This window comes from Scyliorhinus canicula, chromosome 9 (assembly GCF_902713615.1).
Source record: "Scyliorhinus canicula chromosome 9, sScyCan1.1, whole genome shotgun sequence".
NCBI classification, from domain to species: domain Eukaryota; kingdom Metazoa; phylum Chordata; class Chondrichthyes; order Carcharhiniformes; family Scyliorhinidae; genus Scyliorhinus; species Scyliorhinus canicula.
In genome coordinates, this window is record NC_052154.1 from 167,992,794 (window position 1) to 168,018,423 (window position 25,630).

The 25,630-nt window shown below is 43.6% G+C and overlaps 2 protein-coding genes across 2 annotated transcripts in view; one reads left to right on the forward strand and one right to left on the reverse strand.

Moving 5' to 3' along the window:
• The window catches only part of akip1 (A kinase (PRKA) interacting protein 1), a 42,364-nt gene extending 24,298 nt beyond the window's left edge, over window positions 1-18,066 (forward strand). Inside the window, exons 2-5 of the mRNA XM_038808145.1 lie at window positions 8,274-8,447; window positions 13,366-13,446; window positions 16,549-16,644; window positions 17,482-18,066. Of these exons, the coding sequence (XP_038664073.1) occupies window positions 8,286-8,447; window positions 13,366-13,446; window positions 16,549-16,644; window positions 17,482-17,625 (483 nt within the window). The 5' untranslated portion in view covers window positions 8,274-8,285 and the 3' untranslated portion in view covers window positions 17,626-18,066. The remainder of the gene's footprint in view (window positions 1-8,273; window positions 8,448-13,365; window positions 13,447-16,548; window positions 16,645-17,481) is intronic.
• Window positions 17,791-25,630, reverse strand: part of c9h11orf16 (chromosome 9 C11orf16 homolog) — a 33,413-nt gene continuing 25,573 nt past the window's right edge. Inside the window, exons 10-11 of the mRNA XM_038808143.1 lie at window positions 24,366-24,615; window positions 17,791-20,365 (exon numbers count right to left, since the gene is read on the reverse strand). Coding sequence (XP_038664071.1) covers window positions 20,234-20,365; window positions 24,366-24,615 — 382 coding nt within the window. The 3' untranslated portion in view covers window positions 17,791-20,233. The remainder of the gene's footprint in view (window positions 20,366-24,365; window positions 24,616-25,630) is intronic.

Here is a 25,630-nt window from a genome sequence, read left to right on the forward strand (position 1 = left end):
TCGCACCTGGCCTGAAGATGCCATCTTCAAAAACAATGCTTCTGACATGTATGCCTTTTTCCTTAACTGAGGGTTCCCTCCCATTGAGGTTCACGCAGCACTCAATCCTGTCAGACCCATCTCCACACCTCTGCCCTCACCCCTCCCTCCCAAACCCAATGTCCTTACTTTTCATCCCACCAGCCTCCAAATTCAAAGGATCGTCCTCGACGATTTCTGCCAACTCCAGCATGATGCTACCATGAAACACAACTTCCCTCACCCCCCACCCATCAATATTCCACAGGGACCGCTCCCTCTATGGCACCCTGGTCCACTCCTCCATCACCCCCAACTGCTCATCCCCATTGTCATGGCGCCTTCCCTTGTTATTGCAGAAGGTGCAACACCTGCCCCTTTACCTCCAAACAGCCCCAAAACTCCTTTTCGGTGATGGAGCATTTCACTTGCACCTCCTTCAATTTGGTCCCCTGTATATGCTGCTCTCAACACGGCTCCTCAATCGGGTAGAGCGATATTTTCCCAAGCCACTTACCATTTCTGGCCTCTCTCTCCCCCTTTGAGCTGCTAGCTGCATTTCCAATTTTCCAAGCTGGAATTCATTCTGTTTCCCGTTCCTTTGCTCTCTCCCTTTCTGCCTCCTGAGCTTCCCTTTCTCTCTCTCTCTTGAGATTCTAGCTGCAGTTTAAGCTTCTTCAGCTCAAACTTGGCTAGGGGAGGAGATTCAGAGACATGAGCGGAGGATCACTGGGCTGCCCCTGGCAATGGCTCCCCAGCCGTGCGGAGTACTCTGCGACCATGCCGATTCTCGGGTCCCGGAAAATCGCCGGACTGGCACCGGGCCCGATTTCGGCGTGTAATTGGATTCTCCACCCCCATGCCAAACACGATTTCTGCATGGGGCTGCAGAGAATCCAGCCCAGTGTGTCTGTTCCAGCCAGCTATGGACAACAGCAGCAATTGTAATGCCTAATATCCCAAGCTGGTATTCATGGCCTGATCGTTGCCTGCTCCCAAAATAATGGGTTTCAACCAGGGAGCCTTGTTGATTACCCAGAACTCATACTATTGCATGACTGAGACTTCAGCTGTCGAAATTCCTTTAATTAATAGGCTGTTGGATCTTATAGTCAATCACTGTTTGACCTCCAAAGGAAACAGTAACTCTCGGTAACAGCCTGCGTTACTGTCCATCATCAATCAGGTGCAACAGAATGAGTTCTGTTCAAGTACAATTGCCTGGCCCTCATCTAAACAGTGAGCTACCAGAACATTGGAACTGGTGCCTTCAAGCTTGATTCAATCCTACACGCCTTCTTTCTCCCTTCATTGAAGTCTTGCTTCTGGAAAGACAGATCCACCTGTAACAGTCAACAGGAACATTCCATTAAACCTTTGAATCTGGACACTGCACATACATAAATCCCTGACTTGTATCTTCACCATGGTCTTGCCCTGAACCCACTCCCTTTCCCTATCCCGCTCTTATTGTGTGAGAGCAAAAAAGCAAAACCCCACTCTGTGTTTTGTTTGAAGTATATTACGTTACCTCGGGTTTGCTGTGCAAGTTATTCATGAGGATTGGAACACTCCAAATTTAATGGCTAGGGAAAATACGCCACCATTTGTAAAAGGGAGAAATCAAAAACATATTTCTTGTTGACAGGGTGGGGGGGGGGGGGGGGGGGGGTAGTGTGAGGACTGTTTAAATTAGTCCCCCTACTATCTTTTTTTTTTTTAATTTAGAGTACCCAATTCATTTTTTCCAATTAAGGGGCAATTTAGCGTGTTCAATCCACCTACCTTGCACATCTTTGGGTTGTGGGGACGAAACCCACGCAAACACGGCGAGAATGTGCAAACTCCACATGGACAGTGACCCAGAGCCGGGATCGAACCTGGGACCTCAGCGCCGTGAGACTGCAGTGCTACCACTGCGCCACCGTGCTGCCCCCCCCCCACTATCTTTAACAGAAATTGGGAACTCACATCCGGGAACAAATTTGACCAGAGTTCAAATTAATAGGCGAGTCAATTAAAGTCGAGATAAAAGAGGCATTAGAAGCTAAAAGAAGGAAACCCGGTGGCTGGAATTGATTTTACGGCAAGTAGCTTAGCACTGCAAATTCCATCCACTAACACTAAGAAAACTGGCAACATTTGATGCCCAAATGTTATTTCAGCAAGAGAATTTAAGCGAAGAAAATGAGCAGACCCTGAGCACAGATCAATCGAAAGCTCCGGCCAGGGAGATAGGGTTTAAATTGACCAGCAAAATCCAACGAAATGAACTAATGCTGGTATTGGTCATCAGAAGTTACCAGTAGAGCAGTCAGAGGATGTGCGGCTGCCCATATCCGCAGCTAAAGCTGCGTGACTCACTCTGAGTCCCTGCTAACCCCGTGCAGGTGAGTGAATCGACTGTTCTTTTTTATTGGAAACTCGGGAGTGAATTGCAAGCTTTTTTACGCCAGCGTGCGGACATAATCCCATTTTGGGAGAATCCAGCCCCCTGTTTCTGCAGCTGAAATTTTGCCTTAGAAATGCAGAAGTGTTGATGTATTACTCTGGAATTCAATGATCAGCAGTCACAGAGGGTATTAGCACCTCCTTAGATATAGTGAGTCTCTGATGGTTTGAATTTTCCCTGCTATAAGTCAAGTTGGCTTGTCATGGTGACGCAGTGGTTAGAACTGCTGCCTCATGGTACTGAGGACCCAGGTTTGATCCCAGCCCTGGGTCACTGTCCGTGTGGAGTTTGCACATTCTCCCGAATTCACTCCCTCATCCCAAAGATGTGCAGGGTAGGTAGATTGGCCACGCTAAAATTTCTCCTTAATTGGAAAAATAGTTTTTAAAAATGAGTCAAATTGGAAAGCCTTGTCCATTTAAAAAAATGATAATTTTTACAGAGTAGTTCAGGTGACATAGATATGTATTTATTTTCCGTCCCGACTTGGGTTCTGTGGTACCCTGGTCAGCTGTCGAGGATAGTAATTCATCTAAATAAAAGCAAAATACGCAGATGCTGAAAAACTGAAATAAAGCAGAAAACGCTGGATAAATTCAGCAGGTCTGGCAGCATCCGTGGAGAGGGAAACAGAGTTAACATTCAAAGTCTATATTACCCTTCTATGGAACTGAAGAGGGATAAAAGTATAGTGATTATATTGTTGGAGAGGCAAGTGGAGCAGCTGGGGAAGAAGAGAAGAACAGGGATCAGTTGGCGCAAAGGGGAGATTGACAAAGGGGGATTTTAATGGTGCCAATAAGGACTGAAGAGTGTTAATAGTGGCAAAAGGTAAGATAGCAGATTGTGTTAATGGAAGAATGAAGGTCAGTGCTCAGTGGGAGAAAAACTGAACAACAAGGGACAAATGGCCATGTGGGGAGGGGCGGGGTTATGTTCAGGCAATGCAAAGGAACCAAAAAACAGAAAGGGGGGGGCAAGATGCAGTCTAAAGTTGTTGAACTAAATGATGAGTCCAGATGAAAAAATGAAATGAAAATGAATGAAATGAAATGAAAATCGCTTATTGTCACAAGTAGGCTTCAAATGAAGTTACTGTGAAAAGTCCCTAGTCGCCACATTCCGCCACCTGTTTTGGGAGGCTGGTAGAGATGGTCATAGCTTGACTAATCGGAAGATTCTGTGTTGTACCTCCAGTTTGCATTGGGCATCACTGCAGGGCGAGAATGGGCATGAGAGCAAGACGCAAAGATAAACTGGCAAATGACCGGAAGATTAGGGTCTTGCTTGTGGATGGAGTGAAGGTGTTTAGCGAAGCGGTCAGCTAGTCTGCGTTTAGCCTCCCCAATGCAGAGGAGACCGCATTGGGAGTGGTGAATGTAGTGGACCAAATTGAAGGAAGTGCAAGTGAAATGCTGCATCACCTAAAAGGAGTGTTTGGGTCCTTGGGCATGGAAGAGGTAAAGGGGCAGATATTACACCCTCTGTGATTGCTGAATTAATATTTTGACAGTAATTCTTTTTATCTCTAGCATTCAGCACCCTGTGATAAGGTCTGGGGCTGAGTAGTTTTGACTAGACCTTAACTGAATGGTAGTGAATGGGTTTAAAGATGCCTAGGTGCTAGTTATAACTTCTCCCATCAGCTTACAGATGAGGAGGACACTGGAGTAATTAGGTGGGTTAGGTTTATCCTTAGTTGTGTATTGGGGACACCTGGTCATCCTTCCACATTGTTGAGTTGATGACAGTGTCATACCAGTACTGAACAGTTAGAGCTGGTGTTAGCACTACAATCAGGCTCCATAGCCTAATTGTGTTCAGTGCACTTAATCACCCTTTCGATGTAGCCCAGTGAACTAAATTGGTTAGACTCTAGCGCCCATGTGGATTTGGGAGGAGGCCGAATAATATTGTCCTCCAAGTGATTCTGACTGAAATCATTTGCAAACTCTTCAACATTGTCTTTTGTGAGGACAAGCTGAGTTTAACCATACTTTTTTTTTAAAATTTAGAGTACCCAATTCATTTTTTCCAATTAAGGGGCAATTTAAAGTGGCCAATCAACCTACCCTGCAGATCTTTGGGTTGTGGGGGCGAAACTCATGCAAACACGGGGAAAATGTGCAAACTCCACACGGACAGTGACCCAGAGCCGGGATCGAGCCTGGGACCACAGTGCCGTGAGGCAGCAATGCTAACCACTGTGCCACCGTGCTGGCCTGAGTTTAACCATAGTTAAGGATGAGTTCTTGAGGCTTCCTCCATAGTTTCTGTATTGAACACCGCCATTCTCAACTTAATGTAGTAGAGTTAGAAACATAGGAACAGGAGAAGGCTATTCAGCCCATCGAGCCTGCTCCACCATTCAATACAATCAGGCTGATCAGACACTCCAATGTCTTTTACTCACAGTATCTCCATAATCATTTACGCTGTTAATCACAAGTTTATCAATCTCTACTTTAAATATCCTCAATTCTCAACCCTCTGGGGTGAGAATTCCAAAGATTCACAACCCTCTGTGTTGCATTTTGTTTTATTAATTTATGGGATGTGGGCATTGATAATTGGGCCAGCATTTATTGCTCATCCCCAATTGTCCTTAAACTTGGCTTGCATTTAGAGGAAAGACCAGAAGGCAGATTTCCTTCCCTAAAGGGCATTAATGATCCAGACGGGTTTTCACAACAATCAACAATGGTTCATCATTAGAATTTAATTGAATTCAAATTTCACCATCTGCCATAGTGGGATTCGAACCCAGATCCCAGAATACTACCTAGGGTCTCTGGATTACTCGTCTAATGACAATACCACCATGCCTCAAAATCGTCACTTACCCTCTGTTCCAATGTACGATACAAATGAAAGTTTTAAAAAAGAATTACAGATAACCATGTCACCACCATTATCTAAAATCGCACCAGACCAGGGGACTGAAACCTACAGTTCATTAAGGTCTAATGTTCAGCTCCCAAATTTGACCAATTAAACTCAACTTGACCTATTAAACCCATTTCGATAGCAATTAAATAGCTTGTTTAATTTTATTTTTATTAACATTGTACTTGTCAGAAAGTATTATTCAATTAGTAACTTTTGTAATAACATTTAAAATGTGTTGAAATGTGTCTGATTTTCATTGTTATTAGCATTTTCAGTAACAGCATTGCAACCCTTAAGAGCTCACTGCATGTTTTGAAAATTCCCTTGTTGATATTAAGGTTTCTGACATAGACAAGAAAATCGAAAACATTTAGGCATCATTCGTATTACTCAGCAGGTCATCAGCATCTTATCATGGTTAACATTTCAGAAACTCCTCCAAACTGTAACAGTCCCTCAGATTTTGCCTACTCCAGTTGGATACATTCCTGGAGATTTCATCACCTGACCTTGCTGCCTCTAACTGCCCAACATTGGCCATTGGACAGGTTCAACCCAAAAAGCCCTTTCTTATCCGATTGGATGGATAATTCTAGACTGTCAAGTCAAAAAAAGCTCTTTTTTTCTCCATTTACAATATTTTTTATGGCTAAACGGACAAAACGAAAACAAAGGCAATGTTTTCACGTTTTGCAGCAATGTCTGTGAGATTAATTTCTAGAGACTTTGGGACATGTCTACAGAGTCAGCACTTCGATTGGTTTACAGTGGTTAGATACCTAGGGTGCGATTCTCCGGAAAGATTTCTAAGTATGGTAGCGAGCGGGAACTGCTGCAAGCTTCCTGCCGCTCGGCCCAGTTGAGGCCGGCAACGCTATTCAACATTACTTAGTCCATTTAATGAGGACCCAAGGACTCCTTGCCAGCCGTTTTGCCGGCAATGTGCTCACCAGCCCCCCGTTAATAAGGTCGAGCAGCACTTGCTCAGCCAACCCGGGTGACGGGGGTGGTCTGCTGAGGGTCTCGGCAGAATGTCCGACTTGCTGGGGGATGTTAACCAATACCAGGCTAACCTTGATGAAGTCCTGCGGGACATGTCCCATTCGCGAATGGGAATGGCCGAGGTGCTGTGAAGCTTTTCCCAGTCGTAGGTGGAGCACTTGCAGAGGAAGCCGCTGAATGACGGGAGGCTATTGGATAAGGGGTGGCTCCCGTTAATTGTAAGGATGTAGGGCTTAAGTGGTGATAATTGGTTTCTCGCCACACTACAGCGAGATCCCAATTTAATAATAATAATCTTTATTATTGTCACAAGTAGGCTTACATTAACACCGCAATAAAGTTACTGTGAAAAGCCCCTAGTCACCACATTCCAGCACCTGTTCGGGTACACTGGGGGAGAATTCAGAATGTCCAATTCACCTAACAGCACATCTTTCGGGACTTGTGAGAGGAAACTCCGGAGCGCCCGGAGGAAACGTACACAGACACGGGAAGAACATGCAGACTCTGCACAGACAGGGCGCAAGCTGGGAATCGAACCCGGGTCCCTGGCGCTGTGAAGCAACAGTGCTAACCACTTTGTCAATGGGAGTGGGCCAGTTGCATCGCAAACTGTTTGGCGACTGGCGCAGTTCTCGTTTTTGGCTTCTCACACTATTCACCGGCCTCATTTCGCTCGAGCGTTACACAGCAAGGCCGGAGTATTGAACCCTAGCCTCTGAAAGCAGCTGCCAGACACTTCAGCACCTCAAGGACTCGCTCCCTCCCTCTGCATTTCAGGACCAAGTCCTTTTGATTGACGTGAGGAGGAAGGGGCGGCTCCTGTGACGGATTCCGCTCCAGCTGAGATCCCGGGTCGGGGCCAGTGGACGCTCTTGCTGCGGGGGGCGGGCGACCAGTTACTTGTGAATGGAAACAAGTGGAGCCGAGTAAGGGGATTGTAACTTTGAATCGCTACTATTGCGGCGGCTGTTTGGCGCCGCCAGTGGGCTGGCGCACGTTTTGAAGTAATTCCTGGGGAAGGAACCAAGGTGCTTGAACGAGTTTGGAGGAAGCGCCTCTGCCTAAAGTCTTCATTTTGACAAAGCGGAGATGGAGAAAAAAAAGGTTATGTCAATCAGCGGGTGAATGCCGCTCATTCCTCCTAGAGGGCGGATGTTAGCAGTGAAGTTTGTCTCATTAAAATTGTATGATCGTTTCCCCTCCCCCAAGTTATATGAAGTTATATTGTGCCATTGATCAGGCTGCCGCTGTTAGACTGTGCTCCAACATACAGTGGAGCGGGCAGTGGTCTGCTCGAGTCTGTGGACAAAGTCCCAGTCACAGCAACTGAATGTTAAGTCCCCTTTTTAATGTTTAAGATGGTGCACCTACCCTAAAATTTGTTGCGGAAGGCCCTCTTTTACACCATTAGAGCCGAGCAATTTTAAAACCAGGCTTCAAACCACACTGCCTGTCCAGCCTGGAGATTGGACAATAAATAATCTCTTTGTAAATCACCGGGGATAGAAGGGCACATTAGTTTCCTTGTATTAAATCGGCTGACTTTGCATTAATTCAAACCTGGCCTAAACAACTTAGCTACTCACTAGATAAACTGGCAATTGGAGCGAGACAGTTTACAGCTTTATACTTATTGTGCACCATTTAGTTTTCATGATATATACTGCCACCAGATAGAATAAAACTTTGTCTGATGGCAATAAATGAAGCTAAAATTGCAATGAAGACAGACTTGGCATATCTTGGCTAGCAGTATTGGGAAATGGACATTCCACACTTGCACGAGATTAGCCTATGTTGTAAAATGTGCAAAATGATTTGCCAAAAATAGATTTCATAAAAGTAATAGTTAATACATATTTTTGCTGGGCAGAAATAAATGCTGATTGGCTCTCTCCTCTTCCACCAGGGTTACATTATCATGGAACCTGGCGGCTGCCAGCTTCAGAGTGCTCTGAGGCGCTCATCACAACTTGGGCGTGAAGTGCTGGAACGTGCTCAGAAGAGGAGAGTGCATTGGTCCATGGATGGTCTGACATGTGGAGAAAGGGAAACAGAAAAATCTCCCATTGAGGAAGATGAGGTAAAAGTGCAAACAGAAGCATGCCAAGTGGCGCAGTCCTCAGTGTCAAGTGATGAGATATTAACACAGGAGGAAGTAAGTGAAATTACACCTTCAGTCGGGGAAGCTGACGCTGTAACAGAGGAGAAAATACAGGAAATTCCACCTTCAACAGATGAGGTGAAATTACAGGGTAAAGTAAGTGAAACAGCACTCTGTTCAACAGCAGGAGACGAGAGATTAGCAGAAGACGGAGTGGGCAGGGTGGCAGTATCTTCAGCAAGAGATGAGAAGGCACACCATGGAACATGGATAGCAGGCTCTTCGGTAGTGAGAGATAAGGTGACAGGACAAGGCAGAGTGGGCAGAATAACAGCACCTTCAACAACAAGGGATACGTTGATAACATGGGATGGAGTCTGTCAATCAGCAGTACGATCAGTAAGAAATAAGGTTGTGGCAAATTTGACTATTTTCCTAGAGGCAGCTAAAATGTCAATAATTTATGTTCATTAAAAAATCAATTATAGCAATAGAAATTGGTAAATTCTGAGATGAGTATAATGATTGAAAGTCAGATAATGAAATGAAATGAAATGAAAATCGCTTATTGTCACGAGTAGGCTTCAATGAAGTTACTGTGAAAAGCCCCTAGTCGCCACATTCCGGCGCCTGTCCGGGGAGGCTGGTACGGGAATCGAACCGTGCTGCTGGCATGCTTGGTCTGCTGTAAAAGCCAGCGATTTAGCCGAGTGAGCTAAACCAGCCCCTAAAATGAAAATCGCTTATTATCACGAGTAGGCTTCAATGAAGTTACTGTGAAAAGCCTCTAGTCGCCACATTCTGGCGCCTGTCCGGGGAGGCTGGTACGGGAATCGAACCATGCTGCTGGCCTGCTTGGTCTGCTTTCAAAGCCAGCGGTTTAGCCGAGTGAGCTAAACCAGCCCCTAAATGCCGTTTATACTGCCATCAGGAAAACAATGTATAAGAAAGCACTGGAATTAAATAACAATTAAATGTTGAAAACTATTGAAATTAACAATTTAAGAATTGTTACATTGAAATGACAATATGAAAATGGGTCAGTTGGCCCAAAATGTTCATGTTTATCCTTTGTGCAAACAGTAATTCTAATCCCTCATGCCCACATCTCCATTTTTGTTATTGCCCTTCAACCAAGTTAATATGTTCTCTACTTCAGTCACTAATTCTGGTGGTGCATTCTTGAGCCACTCAGCCCTCTGTAAATAAGGTATCACTTGCCCTCTGTCCTATCTCATTTTTAAAAACTTGTCTCTATTTCGACTTGTTCTGGACTCCTTACCCACTGGAAATTCTTTGCTCCTCTGCATTCCGTCTCATCCGGAATGAATAGCAAGCTGACTGGAAAATGGAGAGTAGAGTTTAATTGTGGCTATTGAGACTGGCGAGAGGTGGAAAATAGGATTCATTTTTTGAAAACTGTCTGTTCACCACTTGCATAAATAACATGGATTCAAAAATCTGAAGGACAATTGAAGCATTTGTGGGTGACACTAAATTGAGGGATTTGGTTAATACAGAAAGATATTGAATAAACTAACTGAATGGGCACATTGTTGGCAAATTAATTTCAATATAGGTACGGGTGACATGGTGCATTTTGATAAGAGTAAGGAGGCCACATACTCCTTGGGAAATAAATGTTTAAATAGAGTCCAGGTACAGAGGGATTTGTTTTGATTTATTGTCACATGTACCGAAGTACAGTGAAAAGTATTTTTCTGCGGACGAGGGAACACACACAGTACGTACATAGTAGACAAAAGAATAATCAACAGAGAACATTGACAAATGGTACATCAACAAAGTGATTGGTTACAGTGCAGAACAAAAGGCCAAACAAAACAAATACGTGAGCAAGAGCAGCATAGGGTGTCGTGAATAGTGTTCTTACAGGGAACAGATCAGTCCGAGGGGGAGTCGTTGAGGAGTCTTGTAGCTGTGGGGAAGAAGCTGTTCCTATGTCTGGATGTCCGCGTCTTCAGACTTCTGTATCTTCTGTCTGATGGAAGGGTCTGGAAGAAGGCAATGCCTGGGTGGGAGGGGTCTCTGATAATGCTGTCTGCCTTCCTGAGGCAGCGGGAGGTGTATACAGAATCAATGTGAGGATGGCAAGCTTGTGTGATGCGTTGGGCTGAGTTCACCACACTCTGCAGTTTCTTGTGATCTTGGACCGAGCAGTTGCCATACGCAGGCTGTGATGCAGCCGGATAGGAGCTCTCTATCGCACATCTGTAAAAGTTTGTGAGAGTCGATGCAGACATGCCAAATTTCTTTAGCTTCCTTTGGAAGTAGAGGCGTTGTTGGGCTTTCTTGACTGTTGCATCAACGTGAGTGGACGAGGACAGACTGTTGGTGATGGTGACCCCCCAGGAACTTAAAGCTATCGACCATCTCCACTTCGGAGCCATTGATGCAGACGAGAATGTGTGTTGTGCTGCGCTTCCTGAAGTCGATGATCAGTTCCTTGGACTTTCCAACATTTAGAGAGAGGTTGTTTTCGGTACACCTTGTAACCAAGTGATTTATCTCCCTCCAGTAGTCTGATTCGTCGTTGTTTGAGATGCGGCCCACCACAGTCGTATCATCCGCAAACTTATAGATTGAGTTGGAGTTAAATCTTGCCACACAATCATGTGTGTATTGGGAGTACAGAAGAGGACTGAGCACACTTCCTTGTGGGGCTCCGGTGTTGAGGACTATTGTGGAGAAGATGCTGTTGCCTATCCTGACAGATTGCGGTCATTTGGTGAGGAAGTCGAGGATCCAGCTGCACAGGAAGGGGTCAAATCCAAGATTGCGGAATTTGGTTATTAGTCTTGTTGGGATAATGGTGTTGAAGGCGTAGCTGTAGTCTATGAACAGGGGGTCCTGATACAAAAATCACTAAAAGACACTAGATTAGCCACAAAAAAAAAACATTGGGTTTATTTCTAGAGGGATCGAATTAAAAACCTGCAAAATTAATTTAAATGTATGTATAGAACTTCAGTTAAACTACAGTTGAAGTACTGAGATCAATAATACAAAATTAACTAGAATCATTGGAGATTTGCAAAAAAGATGAATGAGAATGGTACCAGAACGGAAAGGTTGTAGTCAGAAAATGTTGAGGTTGGGGCTTTTCTCTGGAAAAGAGAAGACTGCGGGGTGACCTGGTGGAGGTCTTGAAGATTATGGAAGTGTTTAATCAGGAAGATGTTTCAAACTTGCGGGGAGGGTGGGTACCAGGTCTAAGGTAATCAATAATAAATCCAATAGAGAATTCCAGAGAAACTTTATTAACCAGAGATTGGTTAGAATGTGGAATTCAGTACAACAAGGACTAGTTGAGGTGTATTTAAAGAGAAAGCTAGATGAATACAGGAGTGAAAAAGAAATAGAAGGATTATATAGACAGGCTCAGATGAAGAAGACTGGGAGGAAACTCCTATAGAATGTAAGTACCAACATGAACCCGTGCAATTCTGAAATGACCCTGAATCTCCTCTATCTTAACAAAAGCAATACATATTTTTAAGTCTTTCTTCAGATTTTCATACATCTGTGCACAGCAGGAACAGGCCGTTTGGCCCAACTGGTTTTTGTCAGTTTATAGTCCCCATTGAACTGTCTCCCACGCTGGTTACAGCGTTCCCACCTGGCTCCATATCACTCTATTTCTTTCTCTCATGTCTGCACTAAATCACCCCTTAAATGTTTCAATACAATCTGCTCCAATCACTCTGTAGCAGTATATTCCTCCTAAATTCTATATTTGATCTGTTATTAGCCATTTCATATTTATGATCCCTTATTCTGGACCTATTAACAAATAGAAAGATTTCCCCATGCCAATGCTATTCCTTTGTAATTCTAAATACTGCTTTTAAATTTCCTCCTAATCTTCTTAATCCAGAGGAAGAGTTCTGGTCTGCTCAAACTTTCCTAATAATCTCTTAATTCTGGAAATATTGTAAATCTTTGCATTTCCTCCAGTGCTTTAATATACTTGTAGTATGGTGATCTTTTTGTAGTATGCACACAATACCCCGTGTGGTCTAACCTGGTTTGATATAAATTTGGTATGACCTCTCTGTTTTGTATTTTAGTGTTCTAGAAGTGAATCCCAATTCTGTTTATGGCTATAATAACTTGTGTTGCTAGTTTTCTATTTCCTTATAACATTATAGCATTCTAGTGAATCTGTACTGTACTGTTAATGTTGCCTCGTATAACAAGGAGCCCAAATTGCATAAAACTGTCGACTAAATAATGCTACATCTTGACATTCACTTTTGACATAAAATCCTTTAATCCATTAGCTTTCTAATGGCCTTATTCAGCTGAGCTAGAGCTATGTGAAGTATCTTGAGAGGTACTATTTCACTAACCCCCTAATGCCTCTGGTGTTCAACATTACCTAGATTTTCTTCTGTCAAAATGAGCCACCTCACACTTGCTGATATTAAATTGCATGCGACATATTTTTGACACAATATCTTGTCAGTATCTCCTTGCCCTATCTTTGGTTCTCAGAATTATTCACCATCCTCCTGTGTTAGTATTGTCTCACTCTTAAGTTGCTCACCTACCGTTTACAGGATCATTTATTTGACAGTGATTGCAAATTCAAAAAGACATTGAATTCTCCGGCTGTCCGGGATTCTCAGTTCTGGCTGGCAGCGCACCCCCACCCACGGGTTTCCTGGTGGCATGAGGTGGATTTGACAGGAAATCCCATTGACAGGCTACGGGAGTAGAGAATCCTGCTCCCAGCGAATGGCGCACCGCCGAGAAACACGTGAACGGGACACCAGAGAATCCAGCCCACTATCACAGGGTTCGCCTCACTGTAGACTGATTTGCTCTTGATCACTAGAACCTCAATGTGATTCTGATTATATCTCTTTGCCAGGGTAAAGCAGAGTGGACTGACATCAATGATGCTTTTGCTTCGGTTCTGCAATGTATGGCTCATGCAACCAGGCAGTGTAAGGTAAGGTATATAGTTATTCGGATCTCTACAATGTCTGCTTCTCTTCACCAAATTTCCAGACATGTTTACGATCCAAGCAAAATAAATTTAACCTTGTAGGTGGTACTGTCTGAGCATAATCTCTAAAGTAGAGAATCATGATCTTTTGACAATATAATTAGCAAACTCTAGTTGGTTTATATCACTATAACTATTAGTTAGAAATGTTTTATTCCAGAAAACCAGACGGTGAAGAATAGAACTAGAGTCACATCTTTACATACTTTATAAACTTTTCTTTGCAGATACACTTTGCAAACAAGAGTCTTCCAAACCCAATCACCATAGTTTATATTTGCTCCTAGGAGCACCAGCGTATCCCCAGGTACAGCCCAGCCCAGTTCCCGTACCAGCTTACCCGAACAGGCGCCGGAATGTGGCGACTAGGGGCTTTTCACAGTAACTTCATACTTGTGACAATAAAAGGTTACTACTATTACTGTTACACCTGCACACAATTAAGAGTCAATTATTATACAACAGTGCATAGGACAAGAAGCTGAGGAAGACCAAAGAAGTGCTGAATAGACAATTTCAAGAGTGACCTGACCGTTCCTCTCAGTGATAACAGTCTGAGATTAAACCAGTCTGTTCAGCACCTTGGTGTCTAATGTGACCCTGAGATAAACTGCCAACCTCATTGACATGCCATCACTGAGACCAACTCTATAACATCTCACATTGCCTCAGCTCATCTGCTGCTGAAACCATCATTCGTGTCTTCCTTGCCTCAAGACTCGACTATTACAACGCATTTCTGACTGGCCTCCCACATTCTATCTTCCATAAATTTGTTCATCCAAAACTCTGCTACCTAATTAATAATACTAATTAATAATAGCTTATTGTCACAAGTAGGCTTCAATGAAGTTACTGTGAAGAGCCCCTAGTCGCCACATTCCGGCGCCTGTTCCGGGAGGCCGGTACGGGAATTGAACCCGCGCTGCTGGCATTGTTCTGCATTACAAGCCAGCTTTTAGCCCACTGTGCTAAACCTGTGTCTTCACTCACAGCAAGTCTGGTTCTGCAGCAGCCATGTGCCTTGCTGGCCTATATTGGCGCCTGGTCAAGCAATTTCTAAAATTCTCATCCTTGTTTTCAAATCCCTGCATGTGCTCACCCCTCTCTATCTCTGTAATCTCCTCCAGCCCCCAAATCCTCCGAGATATCTGCACTCCTCTGATTCTGGCCTCTTGCGTTTCCATGACTTTAATTGTTCTACCATTGGGGCCATGCCTTCAGCTGCCTGAACCCTCCGCTCTGGAATTCCTTCCCTATATCTCTCTACCTTACTTTCTGTAAGACGTTCCTTCAAACCGATACCTCCCTATGTGACTCAGAATCATAGTTGGTTTTATGATGCTCCTGTGAAGTGCCTTGGGACATTTCATTCCACTAAAGGCACTATACAAATGTAAGTTGTTGTTGAAAAGGATACAGAAGACTGAAGCAGCCAGGCTAATTCAGAATTGACAGCAATAGAGTGAATTTATTTGACTCCACAATTGCTGAACTAATCTTTGGACATCTTCTGAACAACGGTCGGGCTCAGGCTGATAAATAGCAAATAACATTCGCAACACAGAAATGCCAAGGGATGACCATCTAGGACAAAAGGGAATCAACAGTATTGCTATCACTGAATCCCGATCTCCGACATCCTTGGGTTAGCCATTGAATAGAAACATAACTAGATCAGCTATATAATACTTTGTCTGCAAGAGCAGGTCAGAGGCTAGGAATTCTGCAGTGACTGAACTCATCTCCTGACTTCTCAATCTCCTTTCCACTATCTGCAAGGCACAAGTCAGGAGTGTGGTGAAATGCGCTTCAAATGCCTGGATGAGTGTAGCTCTAACAATGATCAGAAGTTCACCGCCGTCTAAGGCAAAGCAGCCAGTTTGGCACCCTATCCATTATCTTCAAACATTCACTCCAACACCACAGACACACAGTGGCAGCAGTGTGTACTACCTATAGGATACCCTGCAACAACTCACCAAGGTTCCTTCTACAATACTTTCCAAACACACCAACTCGGTTATGTAAAAGGACAAAGGGAGCAGATGTATGGGAGCACCGCCACCTGCAAGTTCCCCTCCCAAGCCACACACCATCTTGAATGGAACTATATCAATGTTCCTTCAATATCACTGGGTCAGAATCCTGGAACACTCTCCCTAATAACACTGTGGGTGTACCTACACCACATGGACTGCAGTAGTTCAAGAAGATGCCTTACCATCACCTTTTCAAGGGAATTAGGGATAGACAATAAATCCTGGATTTGCCAGCGACACTCCCACCCCATGAAATAAAAAAATAATCTTGAGTATAATCATTACTCTACAGCTACCTGTATTATATTGATACTAAAAAATGATTTTAAATTTACTTTTACTGGGAAAAAGGAATTGAAAGACTCCATCCTTCTCTCACTGATGTGAAGGTCCATTGCTTTTTATAGATCCGTTATAACAATACATTTTGCACCAATGCAAAACTAAAACTGATCAATATTATGTTAGCCATGGATATAATTTGCAAATTAAGTTGGTCAGATCTAATATTCGCCAGTGGTACAGGTCTAGCTCAGAGTCAGGATTTGTAGTATAATTGTAGCTGAGGTGAATTTTTTAAAAAAATTGAATATTTAACACTTTTTTAACATGAGCAAAGGACTTCCTTAGTGTTACTGAGAAACAAGGTGGCATTTAACCAGCACTTCGGTAGGAGTTGGCTGAGCTCCACAGAAACACACACGTTCAGGGTTTTACTTTGACTGGGCAGTGATGGCAAGCCAATAGTCTAACCCAGCTCTTCTAACCTCATCTAAACAGATATTAACCCGAGACTGGTGTCTGAGTATGACAGTGCCGTAAAATAAACTGAATCACTGGCAGAAAAATACGCAGTGTGCAATTCCATGGGTTGAATTCTGCGACTAAGTGCATCATAATGTTGTATTGTAACAAAACAGCCTATTTTGACTGAGATGGATGTAACTAAAGTCTGAATGCGATTAGCGATTGAAAGAATAATTCTGTAGATTTTATCTTGCAGCATTACTACAAGAGTGTGCCGCTGTGCGAAAGAGACAAACTGGAGGAAAACCATATTCGACGATATCACAAGGGTCTTTCAACCACCAGAACTACTGTGAGTGAGATCTGGGGTCTAGGTGTAGAACGGGCAGGGAGCTGCAATGACTTGAAGAGTAACCACACTGCAGTTTCACAGTGATACTGTGCCAGGCTTTAGTGGTAATTCTGATGAGAAAGGAAAACAAATGCAAATTTGAAACAAGAATAGAAAATGTTGGGAGCATCCAGCGGCCAGTGCCATTTGAAAAAGCGGGAGGGATAAGCTCCCATGAAGTATCCTGCTTGAAGCATTCATTTGCCTTTCAGTAGCTGACTGACCTGCTCCGCATTTATACAATTCAGTTATTTTTTGAGTTTGCATTATTAGCTAAATAGTTGAGTTTGTCTTTCCTTATTATTTTAATGGAAGCAGTCCAAGAAAATTCTAAGCCAATAATTGTCATAGTTATACAGTACTGGTGGTAAAATGGGTGTAGTGCTGATGAACATAAACATGTCTGTTTATGGAGTGCTTCGACACTCCGTGAATCTCTCCTCGGTGCATGTACTAACAGCAGTTCACAGATGGTCTGTGCTTTAAGTGGGTCATTAACTTAATGTCACTTTACCCATGCACAGATTGATCTAGGAGCTGGTACAAGCAAGGGTGAGCTTCTAATTCTTGACACTCCAACCTTTTGAGGGTATCCCTGCCACTTCCAATCTGTGTCACAGTGTTACAAATAAGAGGCCCCCACTGCAGGATTGGTTTGTCCTGTGACAACCGTGGCCAACTGCCCTCAGGAAAAGGATAAAAGTGAAGCACCATTAACAATAAGGCCTGGTGAGGTTTAGAATGCAAGCTAATCTGGCAATGTGATTGGCTCATATTGATAATTGCCCCTCTCTTTAGGCTAAATACATTGACAAGCTTCACATTCAAGTGGCACCTGGTTCTTACGCCGTGACAGCAAAATCCAGAGCATCTGAGAGAGAGCAGACACGTGTGATACATTTGGGTCCAGATCAGACCATCGATCTTACCTTTAATGTCTGAAGTGTGTGGAATAAAGTGTTGGAGGACAATAACCAATGACCCTGTATTTGTTATAGAGGGACATTTGGAATTTTGAAGTCCAGGCAATTAGATCATCTCAGTGATCATCTTTTAAAACAAAATGTGATTTCTCCATTCAACAGTTGAAGACATGTGAAGCAACCATTTTTAAAGTGTCATGATGTTTAATGCATGTGAATGGAACATTATTTTAAAATTGAACATAACTGAATAATGCAGTGTATGTTTGTTATGTTTTTCATACATGACTTTATTTTGTTTCAGTGTCACTTTTATATTTATAAAAATTAATCAGTATATAATATACATTATGCAAATAGTGACGAAATGCCAATATTGGTAGCATTGCACTGTTATCATAATAATGAAAATCTATGGTATTATATTTTCAGAAGTTTCAAAATAAAAGTTCTGCCAAAAGTCTTTCCTTTTTTTTTTCACCTAAGAACGTATTCTGTCTCAAAGGCAAATGTATTATTATGCAAAGATTAATTGGATGAAAAGCTGTCATTCAAACAACGGCTGGGACAGATTTTACAATGGCAATAATAACTTGTATTTGTATTGTGCCTTTTAAATGCAGAAAAATTGGCCCAGTCTGCTTCACAACGAATAATCGATTTAAAAATGGATATTGAGTCAAAGATTAGGAATTGTGACCCAAAGCTTGGTTAAAGAGATGGTGAAAACCCTTCTCAAAGGAGAAGAAGCAGATGGCAGGGTTATAAAGAGGTAATGTCAGAGAATGGTATCCAATTGGCTGAAGGTTATCAATGGTGGGGAAAGGATTCATAAGAGGAGATAGATTAAAATGTCAGGACTGATTATGGACTGGAGGGTGTTATAGATCTGGAGGAACAAGTCAATGCAGGGATTTAAAATCAAAGATGAGAAATGTAAATTTGAACCATTGGATACCTGGGGTCAGTGTACGTCAGCATGAGCAGGGATAATGGCAGAACTTGGTGCCTCTCACTGAAGCATGAAGCTTATGGAGAATAGAAGGCTGACCAGGAGAGCATTTAATTTGGAGGAGGATAGTGGTAGACTTTCAAGAGGAGGCTGGCAGACATATTGCAGATAAAATTTAATGCAGGAAAGTTTGAAGTGATATATTTTGGTAGGAATAATGAGAGGGAATATAAAGGTTACAATTCTAAAGGGGATGCACAAATTGTTGAAGGAGGAAAAGCAGGTTCAGAAAGTGGTTAAAAAGGAATTTGAAATCGTGGGCTTTATAAATAGAAGCAAAGAGTACAGTGATCTTTTTTTTAAACATTGGCTCAATCTCAACAGGCATTTTCTGTCCAATTCTGAGAACAGCACATTAGAAAAGATTTATGAGAATTATTCCAGAGATGGGGGATTTCAGTAATGAGGATAAATTGAGGAGTGAGATTGTTTTTCTTCCAGAAGGGAATGTGTTTTTCTTCCAGAAGGGAATGTGTTTTTCTTACAGAAGGGAATGTGTTTTTCTTCCAGAAGGGAATGTTGAGAGAGTATTTGATCAAAATCATGAGGGGCCTGGACATAGAGAGAAATTGCTCCCATTGGCAATGGGGCTGAGAACCACGGGACATCATTTAAGATTATTTGCAAAAGAACCAATGGCTCCAGGAGGAAAATCGTCAACATGCAGTGAATGGTTAGGATCTAGATTGCACTGCCTGACTGTGGGGTGGGAGGCTGATTCTATCATGGCATTTACAATGGAATTGGATAAACACCTGAAGTGTAAAAAAAAACTACAGGGCCATGGGGAAAGGGCAGAGAAATTGGCTTAGCTGAATAATTCTTGCAGAAAATCAGCACTGCCAAAGCAGACTAAATGGCCTTCTGTGCTGTAACCGTTCTATGTTCCTCGTTTAATGGTAAGGTCCTTGACTCCAGAGGTGTTGAGAATCACGGCGATGCTGAAAAGGGTGGTTGTGTGTCATTAGTTCTTGTGATACAGTACTGCCAGTCCATCAGTTCATCCCCCTCCACTACCAGCAGAGGAGAAAACGTCTAGCGCAATGTGCTTGAGGAAATCTTACTCCAGAATCAAATTTGAATGTAACGTTCACTGTCTCTGTACTGGTGGGTCCATGGGAAATAATATAAAAGTCCCTGTGTGCAGGTCACTAGTTTAATGAAATGGTGCGCTGCTGATTGGCTTAAGTCCTATCCGTGTCACCTAACACTCCCCAGAAACATCCAAAGGGGCTTGAGGTCTGGTGTCAACAGCTGGCATAACTCACTGGAGTGTCTTAGCTTAACTTCTATTGTGTTAACCAAATGCAGAATGCCAACACCCCATTAGGTGTCTACAGTCTGGACTCACCAAGGAGGACAGCAACAATAATTGACTTGGGAGGAGGATTTAAAGAGACAAGAGTAAAGACTTAATTAAGGAAAAAAGTCACCAATTTAAGAAGATTCCAGGTGCCACAAATCCAAAACACTAGCGTATAAAATGAATAACGTGAATCTGTCACAGAAACTAATGAGTTCTTAAAATCACATGCTGTATCTTTGTCTCTGGAATACTGAGTAGTACCTAAGCTCCTGCAGTAAAAACAAAGAGTGAACCTGGTTAAATATCTGTCTAAAATGATGAAACCCGTTTTATTTGATGTTTTCTTCTTCCTGTGTCTCGTTCTTCAGTCAACTTCTCTGCTTCATAGAACCTTTCTGCCACAATTTTATTGTGTTGTTCCACTCGCTTCCTTCTGGCTTCCTACAAGACATGAACAATGAGATATTAGATTTTTAAAAATTCACGTGTCCTTGCTCCTTTGGAAAAGGTAATGTCATGGGTAAAGGAGGTGGTTGGATGATCTGCTGCAATAGTTGGTTGCAAGAGGGTTATTCCATCTTGTCCCCGTTTATGGGGACCAGTGCTGAATAGTGCTCGCCCGAGGTTTCCGACGGCAAAGGGGATGAATCCCAAAGCCTCGGGAATCTGCACATTAGAGTAAGATTAACTCTCGCTCTAATATGCAGATTTGCCAAAAAGTGATGGGCGGGATTTTCACCGCATTGGATCATGGGTGGTGTTGTGAGCTGGGTAGAGCCCGGGCACGGGGTCTCCCGGCTTTTATCGGCCACGCTGCACCGCAGCGAGCTGCTTTTCGGGTGCAGCGTAACCATTGGATCGCTCGCGGCCGTGGTGTTCCCTCTTGTCACGGACCTTCCCTTTTGATCTTTTCCCCATCTTTCTCCAGATCACTACACTATTAATTTGCTTAAAACCTATTATCAATGAAAGGGCATCGACCTGAAATGGTAACTCTGACCTGAGATGGGTGTTGTCTGAGTGGAGATAAAGATAGCAGTTAGGGTTTATTGGTTCATTTTATTGTTAAGCATTGTTTAATGGGTAATTGTAAGCTGCTTTCTTATATGAGGTTAAAGTTATTTTAATCTTGTGTTAGCAATAAAGTTTGTTTTGGGCAGCGCGGTGGTGCAGTGGTAGCACTGCAGCCTCACGGCGGCGAGGTCCCAGGTTCAATTCTGGGTCACTGTCCGTGTGGAGTTTGCACATTCTCCCTGTGTTTGCGTGGGTTTCACCCCCACCACCCAAAGATGTGAAAGGTAGATGGATTGAACATGCTAAATTGCCCCTTAATTGGAAAAAATGAATTGGGTACTGTAAATTTATAAAAAATAAAGTTTGTTTTAACATACCATATCCCTATTTGTTCGTGGAATCACTCCTGGAGTGAAATATCCTTTCCTCACAGTCTTACAAATTAAATAAAATATTGGGGTTTATGTCCGGTATCCTGGCAATTGTTGGGGTTTGGTCCGGGATCGCACTGGTAGTCTCTCTTACCTCACCTCGGAATTCAGCTCTTTTGAACCAAAGCTATTATGATACTGAAACCAAGTGACCCTGGTAAAATTTAAACTGAGCATCGGCAAACAAGTTATTGGTGAGTAAATACCAATTGATAGCATTGACAATGACGCCCCCTATCAGTTATGTGATGATTGAGAGTGGGCTGATGGGACAGATTTAATTTGTCTTGATCTTTGTGAACAACTTGGGAACTTTTCCATTTTGTTTGGTTGATGTCAAAGTTGTTGCTGTGCTGGAAGAGCTAGGCTGGAGAAATGCCTCGGTCTGAAGCACGAGTTTATAGGACTACAGTCTGGATCCCATTGGATTTGCTCCATCCAGTGTGTTCAGCTGTTTCAAGGTCTCAATTGACAGACAATGCAGCAACTAATTATCTGCCTGGTTTATGTGCTTGAGTCAATGACAACACATATGAGGAATTTAACAGTGTGGATACTTGTAAGCACAGATCCATTTTACACAGTCCTGAATGTGGTACATTATAACAACAATCTATTGCGTTATATATACATCTCCGCAACTAATGAAAAAATCTACATTATGAGGAGAGGTTAGAAAAGTCAGGAGTAGATTAAGAGATGACCTAATAGAGATTTTTCAAGATGAAGAGAAGCTTTGATGAGGTGACTAGGTCAATATTCAGAGGGCATGGATTCAATATAATTGTGAAAATGTCTAGAGGGGAAATGAGGATAAATGTTTCCACTTAGGCAGTTGACAGGATCGGCAACAACCTTTCCGAAAAGGTGGTGAAAACTGATCCCAGAAATAATTTGCAAAGGGAGTTAGACAGGTATTTGAGTTTGAGGAAGTACAGGGTTACGGCCTAAAAGTGGGGTTGTGGTTCTAACTGCTCTGTTGAAGAGCCAACACAGCAAAGTGGACTGAACAACCTTCGTCTGTCTTGTAAATGTCTATGATTCCAACAAAGTCATGGGAAACAATGACTTTAAGCCTATGTGTAGAAAAAGTGAAGATCTGGTAGATCTCTGTGCCAGACTCCCTTTGAGTCAGAAGGCCATGGGTTCAAATCATGAGCCCAACGTCACAGCTGACATTCCAGTGCAATATTGAGGGAGTGCTGCACTATTGGAGGTGCTGTTTTTTAGACATGTGCCTTAAAAACAAGGTCATGTCTGCCCTCTTATGGAGATATAAAAGACCCTTTGGCACTTATTGAAGAAGAGCAGAGCAGCTTTGGTGTTCTGGTGAACATTTATCCATCAATGATTAATATCACTGATGAAACAGTTTAATTGAGCAGGTTTTGTTTGTGGGACTATGTTGAGTGCAAAATTTTTTTTTTTTTTATATAATTTTTATTGGAATTTTTTACACAAAATATAAAACATAACGACAAACAATGAAATGCAACAAAATAACCCATAATAACTGTGACACCCCCAGACCGTATCGGCGCATGTATCACATCCCCCCACCCCCCCAACCCTAATGAACAACAAAAGAACTTTAAAAATATTAAAATTAAATAAACAAACATAGTCATTGTCGGCCCCCCCCTTTTCCCTCCCCTTTTCCCTCCCCGGGTTGCTGCTGCTGCTGTCCCCGTACCCTATCGTTGAGCCAGAAAGTCGAGAAAAGGCTGCCACCGCCTAAAGAACCCTTGTACCGACCCTCTCAGGGCGAATTTGACCTTCTCTAGCTTAATGAAACCCGCCATGTCATTGATCCAGGTCTCCACGCTTGGGGGCCTCGCATCCTTCCATTGTAGCAAGATCCTTCGCCGGGCTACTAGGGACGCAAAGGCCAGCACACCGGCCTCTTTCGCCTCCTGCACTCCCGGCTCCACCCCAACCCCAAAAATCGCGAGTCCCCATCCTGGCTTGACCAGGGATCCCACCACCCTCGACACCGTCCTCGCCACCCCCTTCCAGAACTCCTCCAGTGCCGGGCATGCCCAGAACATATGGGCATGGTTCGCTGGACTCCCTGAGCACCTGACACACCTGTCCTCACCCCCCAAAGAACCTACTCATCCTCGTCCCAGTCATGTGGGCCCGGTGCAGCACCTTGAATTGGATGAGGCTAAGCCGCGCACACGAGGAGGAAGAATTAACCCTCTCCAGGGCATCAGCCCATGTCCCGTCTTCGATCTGTTCCCCCAATTCCCCCTCCCACTTCGTTTTCAGCTCCTCTACTGCCGCCTCCTCCGCCTCCTGCATAACCTTGTAGATATCAGATATCTTCCCCTCTCCGACCCAGACCCCCGAAAGCACCCTGTCGCTCACCCCCCTCGCGGGAAGCGAAGGGAATCCCTCAACCTGCCGCCTAGCAAATGCCTTTACCTGCAGATACCTGAACATGTTCCCCGGGGGAGCCCAAATTTCTCCTCCAACTCCCCCAGGCTCGCAAACCTCCCATCAATAAACAGGTCCCTCAGCTGTCTGATGCCCGCTCTGTGCCAACCCTGAAATCCCCCATCAATGTTCCCCGGGACGAACCTATGGTTCCCCCTTAACGGAGCCTCCATCGAGCCCCCCACTTCTCCCCTATGTCGCCTCCACTGCCCCCAAATCTTGAGGGTAGCCGCCACCACCGGACTTGTGGTATACCTCGTAGGAGGGAACGGCCACGGCGCCGTTACCAGGGCCCCCAGGCTTGTATCGCCACAGGACGCCCTCTCCATCCGTTTCCATGCTGCCCCCTCCCCCTCCATTACCCACTTGCGCACCATCCACACATTGTTGAGTGCAAAATTGACTGCTGTGTTTATTGCAACGGTGGCCGCTTTGCACAAAGTATTTCATTGGCTGATTTGCATTTTGCAATGTCGTGAGGTCATAAAAGGTGCTCTATTAATGTGTTTTTTCTAAGTGTTTTACGTTCCAAAGGAGCAGTTTCCTGAGTAGATTACCTGCAGCTGGATTTCTTTAATCTCTTCTGCTTTCACTTTCTCCGCCTCTTTTGAATTCATCCTTGCGGTCAACTGCTGGTGGTATGCCAATCTGCGGGCCTCCCGCTCCTTGTCCTCCCAGGCGATAGACTGCATCCTGTTTTGAGTCTTCTGCTGCAATTGCTGTTTGACTCTGTCTGTTTCCTCCAGCTTGCGCTCACATTCTGCTACCTGTTTGAAATGATTCTCCAGGTGCTGCATTACTTTCTCCCTACAGAAAACATACTGAAGCAGGTCAGTGTCATGTTGACTGGTTGTGGGGGGAAAAAAAATGTCATGGCCAAAAAGAACAGGAAATAATATTTTACTATTGCATTGTCTGCATTAAAATACACTTTGGGCAAAAAGTTGCTGCTTTCAAAACGTGTACCACAGCGTATGTTAGGAAGGTACTGTGTGTGTCCCTTTTTGCTGACTAAATAACAATGTGAGGACCAAAAGGTGCAGTGTGTTAGATATAGGCCTATATAGCCTCTGATACTTGGGTTTCATTTTCAGTCCAGAGTAATGAGATGAAACTCTTACATTGCTGATCATAAGGGCTCTATATCTACTGAGACGTTGATTCACTAGTTGGAAAAAAAACACGTTAGAAAATAGATCATCATTCTGCATAGAAGGGTGGCACGACAACGCAGTGGTAAGCACTGCTGCCTCACGGCACCAAGGACCCGGGTTCGATCCCGGCCCCGGTTACTGTCCATGTGGAGTTTGCACATTCTCCCCATTCCTGCGTGGGTCTTACCCCCACAACCTAAAGATGTGCAGGGTAGGTCGATTGGCCATGCTAAATTGCCCCTTAATTAGAATTTTCTTAAAAAAATTAATTCGACATAGAAAGACCAAAACAATCCGGTGTGGAAAATGGAAAAATTCACACCGATCCATTTATTCTAGAGGATGCACTTCTGAAACATCATCAGAGCTTTATTCCCAAGTTGGCTGTCTCAAGGCACCATGATACTGAAAATGGGATACCTGTGTGGAAAAGTTGTCTGTTTCTTTGCAGTAACTGAGAATAAGTTAGGGCGGCACGTTAGCACAATGGTTAGCACAGTTGCTTCACAGCTCCAGGCACGATTCCTGGCTTGCGTCACTGTGCGGAATCTGCATGTTCTCCCCGTGTGTGCATGGGTTTCCTCCGGTTGCTCCGATTTCCTCCCACAGTCCAAAGATGTGTAGGTTAGGTGGATTGGCCATGCTAAATTGCCCTTGGGTTAGATGGT